The 17419-nt window shown below is 35.1% G+C and overlaps 1 protein-coding gene across 1 annotated transcript; it reads right to left on the reverse strand.

Annotated features, from left to right (window-relative positions):
- Window positions 1-4210: 4210 nt before the first annotated feature.
- On the reverse strand, window positions 4211-16238 carry LOC132272476 (uncharacterized). The gene is made up of 11 exons (XM_059773622.1): window positions 15981-16238; window positions 10740-11003; window positions 10522-10671; window positions 10328-10342; window positions 9149-9191; window positions 8978-9049; window positions 7445-7543; window positions 6913-7004; window positions 5001-5051; window positions 4609-4902; window positions 4211-4507 (listed from the first exon to the last, which is right to left on the reverse strand). The coding sequence occupies exons 1-11, from the start codon at window positions 16236-16238 to the stop codon at window positions 4451-4453; spliced, it is 1395 nt and encodes a 464-aa protein (XP_059629605.1). The 3' UTR covers window positions 4211-4450.
- Window positions 16239-17419: the final 1181 nt, after the last annotated feature.

Here is a 17419-nt window from a genome sequence, read left to right on the forward strand (position 1 = left end):
ATTCATCCGTAAAATTCTGAGGAAAAAGGAAAGGAAGGAAATGACCGGGTCATTACATCATCCTTAGCTGCAAAAACTCTTAAGGAGATCTCACTAAACTTTTTAGTATTTAAAAGCTTAAAATGCTGCTTCAAAGACTTGAGCTTCCTCGTCACTTGGAACATAAAGTTCCCATCCACCCTAATATCCCACACATTAGTGACAATGGACAAGAAATCCCTATGGTTCCCAAGGAAATATGAAAACCTGAAGGGACTATTTCTTCTTGGATTAGGATTACCAACTTTAACAACCATTGGAGAGTGGTTTGAGACTCCATGGGGTAAAAATTCACACTCAAAAATAGGGAAAGTAGTAAGCCATTTGTTATTTGCCAAAACTCTATCAAGCTTTTTTGATATATTGGCTGCACCTGGGCTTTTGTTAGTCCATGTAAAAAAGGTTCCACAATACCTCAGATCACAAAGTTCAGAGGTGTGGATACACTTATTAAATTCATCAATAGCTGGAGTCCATCTCTGAGATCCACCAAAACACTTTGAAGGGTGCCTGATGAATTAAAATCTCCCAAAAGAAGCCATGGAGTCTGTGGGGCAGTTGCAGCAAGTCGACATATATCTTTCCACAATCCTCTCATGTAGTCTGCATTATTGTAAGCATAAATGATGGAGAGACTAAAATTAGTATGACCACTATCAATAGTGACTGAGCAGTGGATAGCATGAGCACTATCACTTAATTTCTGGACTTTGATGAACCGCGGATCAAACAAAATCCATATCCTCCCAAGAGAAGAATGGCTATAGTTGTGAAGTAACTGCCAAGAAGGGGCAATGTTCTTCAGCACAGAAGTTGCATTTCCTTCTTGGACTTTGTGTTCCACAATAGTAATTAACTGGAGCTTAGATTCATAAATAAGCTTCCTTATTTCTCTTTGTTTTCAGGGGAATTGAGACCCCTGATGTTCCAAGCTGCTGTACTGATCATTGGGAGTATTGGAGCACTAGGCCTGGAAAGCCTAGAATAGGCATCTCCTGGGTAATATCACCCTTCTTCTTCTCCTTCTTTTTCTTCTTCTTTTTCCCCATCTCAACCTCCTTCATTTTTCATCATCTGTAACAACCTTGCTATCCTGGTTCGCAGAGGTCATTGCAGTATCACTAGAAGTATGAGATGATTCAGCCTCTTCAGTGCTGGAAGTAACATCATCACCATGAAAAGAAGTCTCTTGGTCTTGATTATAGCAACTAGGTTCACTTTCAGGCACCATTGGGAGAGTGCAACCTGTTGGGGGAGGTTCAATATCAGAATTCAATGAGGAGAATTGGTTAGCAGCCAACAAGGAAGGTGGAGGATTAACACAATCATTGAAGGGTTGCATAATCTCTGAGCAAATTTCTGTGTTGGTGCCAGGGTCATGGAGCTCAACATTGGTAGATGAGGCAACCTTCTTGTTCTTCTGAACCATCTTCCATTCAGAGGTAGCACCACCAGGAGCACTCACAGGAAGGGTAACACTAGTAGGTAGGGGGTTAGGGTCCCTAGCAGCAACATTGGACTTGCAGTTTGAAGTAGAGTGCCTGAAACACTTACAAACATCACAAACATGAGGTATCCACTGGTACTCTATATCAATGGTGATATGTTTACCATCCTCAATTCTGATTTGAAAGTCTTCCACAATAGGTTTAGCAGCATTAACTTCTATACAAACCCTTGCATAGCTTATTCTTGTCATAGATTCAGTCTGTTCATCTACAAATAAGGGCTTCCCCACAACACTGGTGATATAACTTAGGCCCTTAGCAGTCTAGTACTCATATGGAATGTTGAAAAACTTGACCCATAAAGGTATGGTACTACAGGTTTCCTTGTTGAACTCCATGCCTTTCTCCCATTTTTTGAGAATGATTGGTCTGCCCATAATCATCCATGGCCCATTAACAAGGACATTTTTATATTCATCTTCATTTGAAAATTTGAAAATGTAAAAACCTCTATCATCTCCACGTAGCTCCTCAAAACCCATTGAACCCCAAAGTTTCTGAGCTTGTTTAAGGACCAAGGAGTATGAGAGTTTTTTCTGCAAAAAATAGCCTACTAAACTGGCTTTCCATTCCTGTATTCCTTCTTTGGCTAGATTAGCAGGAAGATCAATAACTTGAATGAATCTGTATAATCATCGGAAAGTTCTCCTATTGGGTAATTAGTTGCTGGGAGTTGGTGCATTGCAGTAGTATACAAAATTAGGACTCGTGTTGTGCATTTATAGAGCTCACCCAAATGTTACTCTCCTGAATAGGGGATGATGGCAGTTAAAAGTTTGGTACTTGTTCGGTTCAATTAATTTATTATTTATTAGGGTTTCAGAAAATACTTTTTAGAAAATTACAGAAGAACATTATCAAAAACTAGGTCCTTTTCAACTCCAATTTTCCAGAAAATTATCAACCAAAATGAATTTTGGAGCTGTTTTCTATTTTTCAGTCGAGGAAATAGACATGGTATATATGCCTAACTCAACTCTCCGCTGATTTAGTTTACATGTTTCAACAAACGAGAGAGTTTTAGAGCTTGCAAATATTAAAATCTTGTAATGGTTGAATATAGTTTCTCTATGAATAAAGAGAAATAAATTTACATAATTTCTAAAAAGAAACTGTGTCATCTTGTTATTGTTTCATTTCAGCATATTGATTAACAATGTTGGGTTACTTCTATGTAGAATAATAAATTCTGAAACAATCAAATATCGATGTACAACATATTTTTCTAAAAAATTAAAAAAATTAAGTTCTGCTTGCATTTCTCAACACAACCTTATAAATTTACGCTCAACTTGGAGAATAAAACAATCAGAAGCTTTCTACCGCTAAAAAAAGGAAACAGTTTTTCTAGCAACATAAGACAATCAATTGAATTTGGTTTATTGAAAAGGGTTTATTTTATTATTATTATTTTTTTCCCTGGCAAATTAGGGGGAGCCCATTGAAAAGGGGTTCAATGGGGTGTAGTTGTTGGCCAATTAACATTTCACACCAGTATTTATGGTGAAAATGTGAGCAATATAATGAATACTGTTTACTTTATCACAGAAGACTAGGGATTGCACTAGGCCGGGATCTCATTCTCTATCCTGGCTTAATTTTTTCATCCCCATAATCGCTCCAAAATTCACTGGAATTTTCAAAGCAGTCTTCATCCCGTCTCCTTTTACATAATCGGTTTCTCAATACACCCCAATATGGGGCGGGCTCCACCGAGGTGGGAATTTTTGCCATCTTTACTCGCAACTCTCTTTTTTCACAAGACTTGAGACATGAAACGAAGGGTTAGAATTTTCCAACTGTGTGTGTGTGTGTGTGTGTGTGTGTGTGTATACTTAAATATATCATAGTATGTAAAGATAATTTGATAAATTTATAGTATATTCGAAACTGGGCAACCCTACCCCTAAAACGCCCAAAACCCGTCAGGTTTTTCAAAGCAACTCTCATCTCCGTTCCCGTTTACATAATCGATTTTCCAGAACCATCACCCAAATGGGACAGGACAGGACACCCCACCGGGGTGGGGATAGAAGACCAAACTAAAAATAATACGGAAGTCTCTCGCATTAACTAACATGAAAGTACTTTCTCGAATGAGCTTGTGACTTTAATATTGTGGGGAAAAAAAAAATTGGAGAGGACTTTGCTCCCAACCTTATAAATTAAGTTCTGATTGCAATTCTCATCACAACCTTATAAATTTAAGCTCAACTTGGACGATATCATAAGTTTTCTACCACTTAAAAAAGAAAACAGTTTTTCTAGCAACACAAGACAATCACATTTCACACCAGTATTTATGATGAAAATTTGAGCAATATAATGAATACCATTTACTTGATCATACAAGACCAAACCAAAACTAATTAAGTCATCATGAAATCGCTCTCACATTAACTAGTGCTTAACATGAAACACTACACCTAAAAAATGGTAAGGACTTTGCTCCCTAGACAAGTAATGGTGCTGGCAAAACAGAAAATCGTTTTGAATCTGAAAATCCGAAAAATGGTAAATTATTTAGAGTCCGGCTGTAAAGTGGGGGATGACTGGCTGACTCGCATCAAAACAGTTGCCATTCCGCTACACCTAAAATCTATGATGGCGGACTAACCAGCATCATACAGTTCACACTACACTGTAGCAGTCTATATAGACAATATCAAACAAGAATACACACGAGCAAACTTCAATTAATTAAGTCTTCCCTGTTAATCTGGGGAAAAAGGAGAATCCATAAAGAGTTGGCAAAAAACAAAACAATATTGTTCAATTCCTTCTTCTTCTAAATCTTGTAATAGTTACCAAAATGACATCATATTCACCTCCACAGCGCATGTGCAATAAGAATTCACTCTTAAAAAGAAAAAAGAAAAAGAAAAGCCCAGAATTAGACCAGCTTAAGCGAAGTTTTGGGAGGCATAGATTTGAACTACTTTCCCATTGTCAGCACAGAACTGTCGAACCAAAGAACCAGGCAGTGATTCCAAATTAGAAAAAGAAAGGCCGTATGATCTAAAAGTCTACAAAGCTAACACAACCAACAAGCACAATAAACCTTTCCATTACTGAATGAGCTCAGTTGCATTGATGAGCTTTGATTATCCTTCTTGGAGCTCTGGAGGGAAAACGTCGGTTCACCTACAGGGTCTACATTAGATGCTTTACTCTCATTCCTACTTTCATCTGAGGGAGTAATATTCTTCATCTTTCCTTCATATTCTGGGGGGGAGATCTGATGAAGTGCATTGCCAGCAGACTCGGCACCAATCATGTTCTTATACATCTGGAGAGCTACAGCCATTGCGCTGGCAGGATCTGTAGTATTTGTAGGAAGCGACATTGTTGTGCCCTGAGAAGACAAAGAAGGAAAATAGAAATCAAACGCTTTGGTCATTAAGCATCAAAACCAATAATATGATACAATCTTAAAATAGGTCCGGGATTAACCTCTTTGGCTATATTGCCGAATGCGTGGAGGTATTGCTCTAGACTTGGTGCCTGCAAATCCAACCCTAATCACGAGCCTTAATGCATATCAAATACGAGCTTCGTAAATAAAGAATATTTCAGTATATGCAAATAAATTTAGACTCAATAATTCATGTCTGAGCTTTTGCAAATGACATACCATATTCTTTGTACATCTTTAAACAATATCAAAAGCATAGTTTTTACCAAAGAGGTGAAGACCTGACAGATTGCATATGTAAAGTAGTGACAACACATTTCAAGTGAGGAAAAGGAAATAAACAGTGAAACTCTGCAAATTGCAGAAAACAAGAAAATACTATGAATTCCCAAGGAAGGCATGCAATGGCTGACAGAGACTGATTGGCATAACTACATTTTGTAGACGTAAAGGGACAGCATGCAGAAAGATGCAACTCCAATGTGTAACATTGTTATAGAAACTACCAGAAACTTGCAATAACCATTTTGTCCCAATAGAGGTCGTGTAACAAGAACAAAAGTAAATAACAAAATGTGTGATAGTGTAAGAAAAATTTGACTTAAATCAACCAAATAAAATACGGAGTATTTTTAAGAATGCGCTTGGATGAGAGCCAGAAGGGGGGAAAAATAATCCAAATCACTCTTCCAATAGAGAGAGAGAGAGAGAGAGAGAGAGAGAGAGAGAATTCTTAGGCTGGCTGTAAAGCTATTCAAAACTCCTGCCACAAGTACCTTCTGCTTCACTAGAATGCTGTCCTGTGGATTTTGATGGATAAGTTCTTGAGAAAGGAGGGTAGGAAACTTCCATAAGGAAAAAACACTAAATGGAACACCTCCTGAAAATTGCTGATGGCAGTGAGAGCGTCTATTGCCAACAAACTAGAATTTAGAATACTCACAACCTATTGCAGAACTATATCAATGTGTTCACCGATTTGTGTTTTATCTTATTCTGGGTATCAACTGTTTTTATTATTGCAATAGAAATAACCCTACTCATAGTTTACTCATCCAGAATAATAGTAATATAAAACAAACTGCCAGCCAGCTAAGTGATATACTCCCTCAAACACCACGCACTTGCCAAAAAAGAGAGAGAGAACGGCCAAGAGTTACTGCAATTCAATCTCGAAAGTAAAAACTAAAAACCCCACATAACAGTTGTCATGGGCAATTGTGGTGTGTCAGTAAATGCAACTAATCACAAATACAAATATCATAACCACCACTATATATATTGTCAGATCAATTTAGATGTATAATAAGCTGCAAAGTAAGTTTACCATGTACATCAACTAAATTTCCAAAAAACCATCAACCCAATATAGTCAACTTGTATCAATGTGTTCACCGACTTGAGTTTTATTTTATTCTGGGTATCGACTGTTTTTATTATTGCAACAGAAATTACCATTTTCATAGTTTATCATTCCGAATATAAGTGATATAAAACAAACTACCAGCCAGCCAAGTGATATACTGAGAATCCAACCTGAAACATCATGCACTTGCCGAGAGAGAGAGAGAGAGAGACCAAGACTTACAGCAATTCACTCCAGAAAGTAAAAACCCCACATAACAGTTCTCTTGGGCAATTGAGGTGTGTCGGTAAATGCATCTAATCAATCGCATGTGCATATATCATAACAATCACTATATATACTAACGGATAAATTTAGATGTATTACAGGCTGCAAAGCCAGGTCAGCATGTACAACAACTAAATTTCCAAAAAACTAAAAATATCAATTTAAAATGCTGTAGTCAACTTGTAGCCCAATCACATGGAAAAGTTCTACAGTTAAAGGTGAGGAATTTCTGCAAGTTAATAAAATATGAAAGACTTATGCAAGGTATGAAATCCCAACACACCATACATGCAATCAAGAGTAATGAAGATCATTACCTCTACTCCACCATGCTCTTTAAGGGCCTCTGACACCTTCACAATTCCATCAGCTGTTGCCTGTGCCCTGGCAAAGATAGCTGATGCTTCTCCTGATTTCACAGAACAATTGAAAAAATTGTCAATGAGGAGTGGAGGATATAAAAGAGGTGGAGCAACAATACTGCAGATGCATCAACATCAACATAATCCTTTGAATTATCCAAATAATATGGATAAGCTAATACAGAAAGATTGCAGGATAGGCTAGTAGAGAACAGTTGCAGGGTCAAGAATATATAGGACTAGAGCATCATTGAACATAAAGCGCTCCACAAATTGACATCTACATAAAGTTCGCCACTATTCTTAGAAATGTCTATAGAATAATCAACAGTTAATTATGTCCAACACTACATATAGATATAGCTAGCCAATCACTGCTGCTCTATGGTGGTTAAATTAAAAATTAAATGAGGAAGCTATAACTAAATTGATGAAATCATGAAAACTATCCTTGAGCATGGTTAATTATAAAATCATGAAAACTAACCTTGTGCTCTGTTAACCTGGTCCATCTTTGAAGCTTCTGATGCAAGGATCACCGAACACTTTTTCCCATCAGCAATATTAATATGTGCCTGTCGTTCTCCTGTTAAATATAATTCACCAGTAATCAAGGATATAAAAGGAAAAAAGACTCTGGAAACAACATTCCTTGGTATAATAGGTGTTACGACAAATGCCGTAAACCAAAAAACAAATCAAGAATCAAGCTGAAAAGTAAACACGCCACACACAAAGGACACAAAGATTTATATGGTTCGGCGTAAAGCCTACGTCCACAATGAAGATCCGGCGAAAGATTTCACTAAGCAAAAATCAGGAGTCTAAAGTTTCAACCACCAAACCCTAGCTCTCTCTCTCAATCTCTTCCTGCAATTTTCAGTGTTCTCTCATATCCCACTACAAACCCTAAACGCCCTTATATACTAGGCTACATGAGAGTCCTAAACTAGGTCCAAGGCCCTCAAGTGGAAAAACGACTCAAAACCGGGTCACAACATGGCCCAGGCCGAAACAAAATTCGGGCCACATCACAATAGGTTTGTTAACTTCCCTTCATTAGAAGCCAAAATTATGTGGTTGAATAAGGTGGAATCTTTTCTTGACAAACTCTGTACTTTTAAGGCGGTGGGAAATGGCTAAAATTAATTAGCTTGGAGATAAAGTACAATGGTCCCATTTGGGGGCAAAATCTTTGTTGAATATGCTAAGGCTGCTTGACTAATAAAAATGTTCACATCAGGAGGATTAATAGGTCAACTGCACTTTTAAATGTAAACTCTTGGCTTGGACGATGACATAAGATTTTGATATCAGGTCACTTGATTAATGGAGGTTGGATGATTCCTAATGGGTGTTAGATGCAAAGAAATAAGGTGAAATCAGAGAAACATTTGCACATCCAATTACTAGATGCTATAGAGATTTGGTAACTCTTTCTTTCCACTTATGAGGCATTTCTAGATCCTGCCTTCGTAGTTGGCGTACTGTTATGGGAGTTGGCATTGCCAGGACCTTATAATTTTAATTTTGTTATATAATCAACTTAATGCATGTTGTGTTGCATTTGGAAAGTAAATAGAAGAATCTTTCTTGGTTGCTATGGATTTTAGAGATTCTTTCTTAAACGCGTATCCAGGTTGATCGTGTCAAGAGGGATGGGTTTTTTGGATATGTGTGTAGACTTTCTTTTGCTTGACCTAATTGGGTTTCTGCATAATGCAAATGCTAAATGTACATCAGACCTATCTCTCCTTTGGTTAGACTGATGTGAGTCACAATTACTTCTTTTTTTTTTTTATTACGAATATAAGTCTCAGTTGTCAAAGAAAGAATTTACAAAGCCATGTGATGAAAAATTATACGCATCTCTATTAAATAAGAAATCAGCCTATGGAGTATAACTGTCTGAATCAGAGTACAAACCTGATTCCAATCCATAGATTAGTCCATTATTCAACTACAGAGAGAACTGAAATTTTAAAATAAATAAAGGGGGGCGGAAAAAAGGCTACGGTACCTTCTGATTCAAGAACTACAGCTCTCTTTTTCTCCATAGCTGCCTTAACTCCACGAGCAACAATTATGTCCCCTAAAGAATACAAGATAATTAAATGTATATGAAAGCACTGTAGGAAAAAAATTAATGAAGAAAAAGAAAAGAAGAAAGTTAGACAAAAAGTTCACTTACTTATTTCATAACGAAGGCACTTCAGACCCCAATCTTTTGCAGCCTTATTGCATTGATGGCCATCTGAGATAACAAGACCAGTTTAAAATTAACTAACTGTAAGCATATAATAAAAAAAAAAAGATAAAACTATAACCATAATGAACTTGAATTGCAACATACTTGCCATACAGAGTAGATATGACCTACTAAATAAGGTGCTAATCAAGTTCTACAACATTAGAACAGAAACATGATTCCGATTGCAGCATAAAGAGCAAGCAAGGCGTATAAGACTCGAAGATTCGGAATATATATGTGTGTGTGTGTGTGTTTTGTATCATAAAAACGTTGCCTCAGCTTCTTCCTCCTTCAGAATGATTGACCAAATTTGTTCAATTTTTGGTATCCCTTGGCATCAAACTAACTATTTTAAAATACTTAATATTAATTTTTAAATTTACACTCCATATAATAAGTTTTAGACTTACTATTTTTAAACTTTTTTAATTCAAACTAACCATTTTACCCTAATGTACTCTCATTAACTAAGATCATCACCATGGAGACTTTTTCAACACTCTCAGCTCAGTTCATTCCCTTTTTATTCAAACTCAGTATATACCAAATAAATACACCATGCAAACTTTTTCAACATAGTTTCAACTCTGTCTATTCATAAACAATGATAAGTGTGGCAACTTGTAATAAGCACCTATTATAAATTAAATTCACTTCCTTCTCACAAAGCTGCACCACACATTACCCGCGCAAGATAAAGTGCACAGTGCACTGAATGATTATGTCCATGAGTCTCACATACAATTGCAGAAACTTGCAATATTACCTTCCCAAGTACCATACAATTCCCATAAACCATTGAAGTCCATGGTTCACTTCTTGATGTTTGTACAAAGTAGAAAAATTATGTGAATCTATTGAGATATGGTATGTGGTAGGTGAACATTTATGGTAATGTCTTAGTCTATTTAAATTACTTTCTTCAAAATTCAAAGTACCTTTCACAATTTTTTTTTTTTTTTTGATAAGTAAAAGTACCTTTCACAATTTTAAAAGAGCATTATCCAATGGTTTCAATAATATAATTTTTTCTTGTAAATTATAAAAGAACATTATCCATAGCTTGGTTTACGATATGTCCACTATGTAAAAAAGATGCCATACTATGAGTTTAAAAACTGAATCAATGGAGTACTTAAAATAATCAACAACCTCCCAATGTCAAATGTTGATATTGGGACTACAACAGAGAACTCATGCAGTAATTGGTGCAGTAATTGATGCTCGATGCTAACATAATCAGAGCTCAAACAATCCACTACCCAAAAGAAGGCAGACAACTATGAAATTCATCAAATCTACTGAAATCTCACCACTATCTTCGCATTCAGAGTGTCCCTTTCCTCAAATGTCTTGCCAAATGTAATCTTTCCAAGCTCACTACGCATAGTGGTCTGTGCAAGCTGAATAACCGCATACAATGGATTCTCAACACCATAGGATGCCAACAGAGGGTCCACAATCTGCAATCAATAACTTTCAATCCACCAATCCAGCAGAAAATCCAAAAAATCGAAAACACGAAACATACCTTAACATAAAGCACTCCGTTAATCAAGATTCTAACATTATCCTTCGTGATAGCAAACTTATCCGGAATCGGAATCGCCTCTTCTTTCAAAGAATGCACATACGCAATCCGATCCACCGATGGAACCAACAAGTGAATACCAGGAGTCAGAGTCTTCACATACCTTCCAAACCGTTCCACAACATAAGCCTTCTTTTCAGGTACTATTCGTATGCCCCAATTGATTGGAGGTGCAATCTCATACCTAGTCTCACAACCACAAATCTAAACTTAAGTAAAAACTACTAAACAATTCAACACAACAGAAACTTAATATATACATAAACAAAACATATATGCAAACATATATATTCGCAGACATATGTATTGTTCCTCAAATTGACAAGACTTATGAGAAGGAATCTCATACCAATTCACAAAAGGCACAAGCATTAGCCACTAAACAAATCAATATAGCAAAAACATAATCTATGTGTGTGTGTGTATATATATATATATATATATGAACGCATATACGTCTGCATATATATATATATATATATATATATATATATATATGTATTGTTGTTACCTTGAACTACTAAGCAATCCAACATAAAAGAAACCTAATATATATGCATAAACCACACCTACATACAAATATACATTCGCATACAAGGATATTTTTCTCAAATTGATATAAATCAATATAGCAGAAACATAATCTATATACATGTGTGTGTGTGTCTACATAGATTATTAAGCAATTCAACAAAGCAGAAACCACAAATTCAAGCTCGAGTAAAAGCTACTAAGCAATTCAAAATAGCAGAAACCTAATATATGCATAAACCACACATATATACAAAGTATATACTCGTATATATGAATTGTCTCCCAAATTGATAGGAGGAATCTCGCACCAATTCACACAAGGCACACGCATTAGTCACTAAATAAATCAATATAGCAGAAACACAATCAATATACATATATAGATAGATAGATAGATAGATAGATAGATGAACGCATATAAGTATGCATATGTGTGTGTGTGATGTTGTTACGTGGAAATGGGATCGCGATTGGTGCACAGATGGCGGACGGCGAAGGGGAGTAGAAATGGGAGAGGAGAGGAGCTAGAAGGAGGAGATAAATGGTTGGAGAGGAGTGAGGACTGTTTGAGAATCAAGGTGGGAGAGGAATTGGAAATCCATCTGCGAGTGGGTGCCAATTGGCTTAGGTGTTGAAGAGATATTAGGGTTTTGATGGAGCTCTGCTTGGCTATGTTCATGATTTCCGATTCTTGCTTGATTAATTGGATTTTGAGTCTGTGATTTGGGGATTTCTCCTCTTCTACTACTACTAGTTCTACTTCTTGTTCTGGTTCGCCAAGAAAACTGTGTGTGTGTTAGGTGACTGTTTGGGCACAGAGTGTTTACAAAACCATGGTAAAACCCAAACTGTGGAAGTCCACTCGATTGAATTTTTAGTTCAAGACGATCTCTAGAAGAGACCTTCAGAATAGGGTTTACTTCTTGGGTGGTCCAATCCACGATCCATATTTGGTTTGGGCCCATTCTTCAGGACCTATGGCATGGGCTGAATGTGATCAGATCCAATTATCGGGTCCAATACCAGTTGTGTTTGTAAGATCTAGTTCGGATAAAATGCAACTTGCAACATAGATAAATTTCTCTTACAAACAAAATATTTCAGGTAGAGTTTGAATTTAACGAGAATTCTTGTATTCCCTTTTCTTTGTTGGAGTCACGATTCGTTATGCCTCTTTTTTATTTATTTATGGATAATGCTTCAGTCCGGCCTTATCAAGACAGATTGTGCCTTACACATTAACGTCTTATACCAATTTTTTAGATTTAAACCCAATAAATCTATTTTCTTTTAATCATTTTTTTTTTTTTTTTCCCTCTCTTTGCTCCCATCTATGTATCTCACTCAATTCTAATTGACACGTGAGATTTAAAATCTATTTATTGTTGGTATTCGACAACTAATTTAAAGAAAGTTTAAAAACTGCACCATTTTAAAATAAAAAAAATTTACCAAAATTTAAAAACTTGCACCATTTTGAGATAAAAGAAAAATTTACCAAAGTTTAAAAATTGCACCCTTTTAATTTACTATACTCTAACGACGTTTAACGTGTTATCTCTCCCTCATCTTTTCCGAAAAAAAAAAAAAGATATTTTCTCTCTCTCTTTTTGCATATTCCTATGATTGGAGGAATATTTCGTACCAAAAATAAATGTTCTTTGCCATGGAATTAAGATGGACAAAAATGTGATTGCAAAGCATGCAACATTTTTCGGCAATAGTAATAGTTGGAAAAGAATATATATATATATGCATAGATATTGATATTGGGGTTAGTAAAATACAACCAAAAACCCTATATATAGAAAAGATGAGAGAGAACATCCATCGGGTTAAAAGAGAAACAAATATCATCGTGACTTGTTTAAGATAGAAATAAGGAAGAGAAAGATGGAAGATCTTTTTTTGGAAAAAATGAAGGAAAGATAATGACATTAAACGTAATTAGAGTATTGTGATTTTTCTTAATTCAAAAGGGTGCTGTTTTTAAAATTTGGTAAAATTTTCTTATCTCAATACGTGCAGTTTTCAAACTTTCTTTAAATTAGTTGATTTGGTTTAACACAAACAGTAGATAGATTTAAAATGTCATGTGTCAATATGTAGCGAATTTAACCTAGGATAACTTAAAGAATATTTAACTTAGATGATCAAAGTCCTCCTACGAGACCTCCACTTTTTAGAATAATAAAAATTCTTTTAATTTTGAAATAGTTCCAGGCAGTTTTTTAAAATCATATTAAAAAGAATATAAAGTATCTTCTTTTAATTCTGTTTCTAGAGAACAACTCATGGAAAATTGTCTTTCCAACATTTTTCTCTTATTTTTAATTTTTTTTTTAAATAGAAAACTATCCTTAAAAAATATGAATTAACCATTTATATGTCTCCCTTTCTAAAAAATTGCCTGAAACTATTTTTTATGCATGCTATTGACAGAATTAATGATTTGCGGCTAAAGCTAAGGAAAAAAAAGACGCAGATGAATATGTGAGTGAGATACACAGATGAGAGCAAAGAAAGGAAAAAAAAATAGATGTCAGGTTTAACCCTAAAAAATGGGTATAACATATGTTTTGTATTTTTTTAAGTTTAAAAAAGGTGTCAACCTCTTATTGGGACATATTAGTATGGAGGATACAATTTGTCTTGATGGGGCTGAATTATTATTCTTTATTTATTGACAATCTAAAATGTCAACCTAATTTAAAAACCTTCTACACTTTAAAAAACGATCACATTGTCCCAATATCCGTATCCATTATGAACTGATAAATTTGAACTTACTATTTAATGTTAAATTAAAAACTAAAAAATATTTTTTAAAATTACAAAAATACCCTTTGGTGGTTGCTTAAAGCTTTTTGGTTTGCGTAGCCTTCTCGTTGATTCTCAGGCTTCGATCATTGTCGTGGTTCATGCAAGAAGGAAACTTTGAAGCTCTACGTTCACCGGACTATGATGTGGTTGCTACCCTATTGTTCTCACCAAAGCTGATGGGTAATCAAGTCTTACCAGAACTTCAACCCTCCACATTGTATTTCTCTAATTAAAATTAGGGTTTCATGATGAGGTGGATTCAGTTTGGGCTTGTTTGTTAAGCAATCGAACTCAAACTCGGTTTTTAGATTCGTTTAGTAAACGAGTCAATTCTAAATAATATAGGGTTTGGCTCATGTAGGCTCGTGAACATGAGCTCGTGTAGATTCATATATGTTCATGAATATACACTCGTAATGAGTTTATAAATATAAATGTGTATAGGTTTATATTCACTATGGATTATTGGGATGTTCTTATAAAAAATAAAAAATAAATAAAAAATCTTTTATGTGTTTATGAATATACACACTTATATAGGCTCATATAAGTAAACGAAGAAACCAATTAATCTTGAACACAAATTTAAATCATACTCGAATACTTTTGTTATTAAACGAGCTAAACTCGAACTTTTCAAATAATGACAAATCAAGCTTTAGCTTTTCGATGTCATCCCAACTCCAAGCCAACCCCATAAATGGACAAATCAAACCTAAACAAATTCAAGTTCGGTTCGGTTCGATTCATTTGCAATCTTATGTAAGATAGAATGATTAATCATAGTAAGAGTTATGCCACATGCAAATAATTAGACAATAATTAATATTTAATAAGTCCCATGCTTTTTAGAAATAAATAATTTTAAGAAATAACCTTGATGTCATATTGGATAATTAATAACTATTACTTAATAATTTTCATTGTTTTATAAAAACGCTATATTAGGAATAGTTAGAAGAGAATATATGTATAAACAAATACGCATAAGTTTATACATGTATATATTAAAGTATCATATATACTAGAAATTAACAATTTTTTTTTTCCTTAAGGATAATATGAAATTAGGACGAAAAAATAATAAAATTAACGATACTAAGACTCTTAGATTGTCTCACAAAGTCATGAAACTCACTATAAATATTGTGGTGTGAGTCTCATACTTTAAAATATATTATAAATATTGTGGTGTGAGTCTCATATTTTGTGACATATGGACTAATCGTGTGTCAGCTATAGGGGTGGCAAAATGAGTCAAAAACCATTAACCCATCCATATTTACCCGCCTTTTAATGTTTATGGGTGAACCATATTTAATTTAAAGGTCAGATAGGTTGGGTAATTTTTAACCACTTAATTTGAAGGTCAAGATGGGTTGAATATGGTTAATCATATTCAACCCATATTTCACTCATCACATAATAAACATACAACACATATTTATTCTATATTGTACTCAACTCATTTCTCTTTCTAAAATTCTCTCTCACTCACAATCCTCTCTCTAAATTTGCCTCTTATCAATCCCCTCTTTCTAACTTTCTCTCTCTAAAAATTTATTTTTAAAGAAATAAATTTAAAATTATTAAAAAATTTAAAAATAAAAATTTTTAAAAACTTCCGAAAAAAATAATTTAAAAATAAAAAAATAATTAAAAAAAATGTAAAAAAAATTAAAAAATAAATCAAATTTAAAAATAAATCAAAAAAATTAAAACCAATTTTGGTAGGTTCACATTTTGAAATTGACTGTAACATACCCATACAGCACCACCACCACCCAACTAGAAAAATAGAGCGGTATTAGACCACCACTCTACCACCACCACCACCGAGAAGACTGAGAACCTTGAAACTTGGTCAAGTAGAGCGGTGTAAGACGGAAATGGCGGAATGCAATTCAGTGAGTGAAGATTGTCGGGTTTGTGATGATCGATTCGACTGTTACACCAAACTGCATTTGAAATCTCTGTCGGAGCTTCCTCAGAATCCGGCGAATTTAGGAGCGACGCAGATTGATTCTCAAGAAGTTGAAAAAGAGCAGTGAAGGAACTACCATTTTCAGGTGGTACGGACATTAATATTTGAATTTCATATCCATATTGAAATGATTTGTGATGAGCACCGAAAAGTGCGCATTTAAACCCGTTAAGCTTAAGCATTCTAGTACCTTTATCTATCTTACTTTGCCGTTTTAGACTTATTACGTGTTATTTATATTTTCAGGCACTAATCCCAAAATTTAGCTAACTCAGCCAAATAAGAGCTTAATTGAAGCAATCCTGAGATAAACCAAAGGAGGGAGCAAAGTGGAGAAAGAAAGGAGCAAAAAGGAATCAAGTTGTGCAGCTGAAAAGTTCGATTGATCCAACTTAGAGTTCGATCGATCGAACATCTATGATCGATCACAGTACTTCTCGATAGATCCAACCTTGGCCTTTGCTGAAATTCAAAGTTTGATCGATCCAACATCACCTTCGATCGATCGAACCCTATTTTGTCCTATTCAAATGATTAATCTTATCCACAGTTGTACGCCTACCAACCATTTTTGTCCTTTTCCCCATAAATATCTTCGAAATATCTCAGCCTTGTCCTTATCCGGAGGAGTCAGACCACTTCGATCGATCCAAGATGCAGTTCGATTGATCGAACCTATCTTCGATCGATCCAAGTTAAGGTTCGATCGATCGAACTTCCTCCAGTGAGAAAAAGTTAAAGTCCAGCTCATTTATTCCGTCCTTTACCCAATCATTGGAGAATATGCCTTGCACGACCACAGCTCATCATAGGGTGTATTTGACCTACCTATATAAGGAATATGATACACTTTTTGGAGAGGAGTCTAGAGTCTCTTGTCACACATTGAAAATCATTTTTGGAGGCTATTCTTGGAGAGGAAGAAGGGAGGAAGCTAGAGCAACCATTGGAGGAGATCTTCACCAACAAGGAGCAGCCATGGAGTTAGCCCTTGAGGGTTGGATCATTACTACTATGAGTGGCTAGACATCTTCTTGGGGCTAGAGTTAACACCAAGCATGCTTTCTATACTCTAATCTTGTGTATTATTGAGGGATTAGTGTTGTATGATACATCTTGATATTCATGTATATATAAATCTTGATTATTTCATGGTTTGTATGGTTTAATGTTTCCAATTAACTATTCTATTCTACCCATATGTCTATGTATGCTAGAGTAGGATATTCATGTGCTTATCTCTAGATTTAGTGTTTTTGATGCATGTCTATGTGTATTG

Source organism: Cornus florida, unplaced genomic scaffold (assembly GCF_030987335.1).
Source record: "Cornus florida cultivar Cherokee Brave unplaced genomic scaffold, ASM3098733v1 CherokeeBrave_3.0.0_Hap2_Chr09, whole genome shotgun sequence".
Taxonomy (NCBI): Eukaryota; Viridiplantae; Streptophyta; class Magnoliopsida; order Cornales; family Cornaceae; genus Cornus; species Cornus florida.

Coding starts and splice junctions, on each gene's coding strand:
- LOC132272476 (XM_059773622.1), bottom strand. CDS start 16,238: ATGTCCGTACCACCTGAAAATGGTAGTTCCTTCACTGCTCTTTTTCAA. Junction 10,672..10,739: donor ACGGAGTGCTTTATGTTAAG/GTATGTTTCGTG, acceptor TATTGATTGCAG/ATTGTGGACCCTCTGTTGGC. Junction 4,508..4,608: donor GCTCATTCAGTAATGGAAAG/GTTTATTGTGCT, acceptor TTGGTTCGACAG/TTCTGTGCTGACAATGGGAA.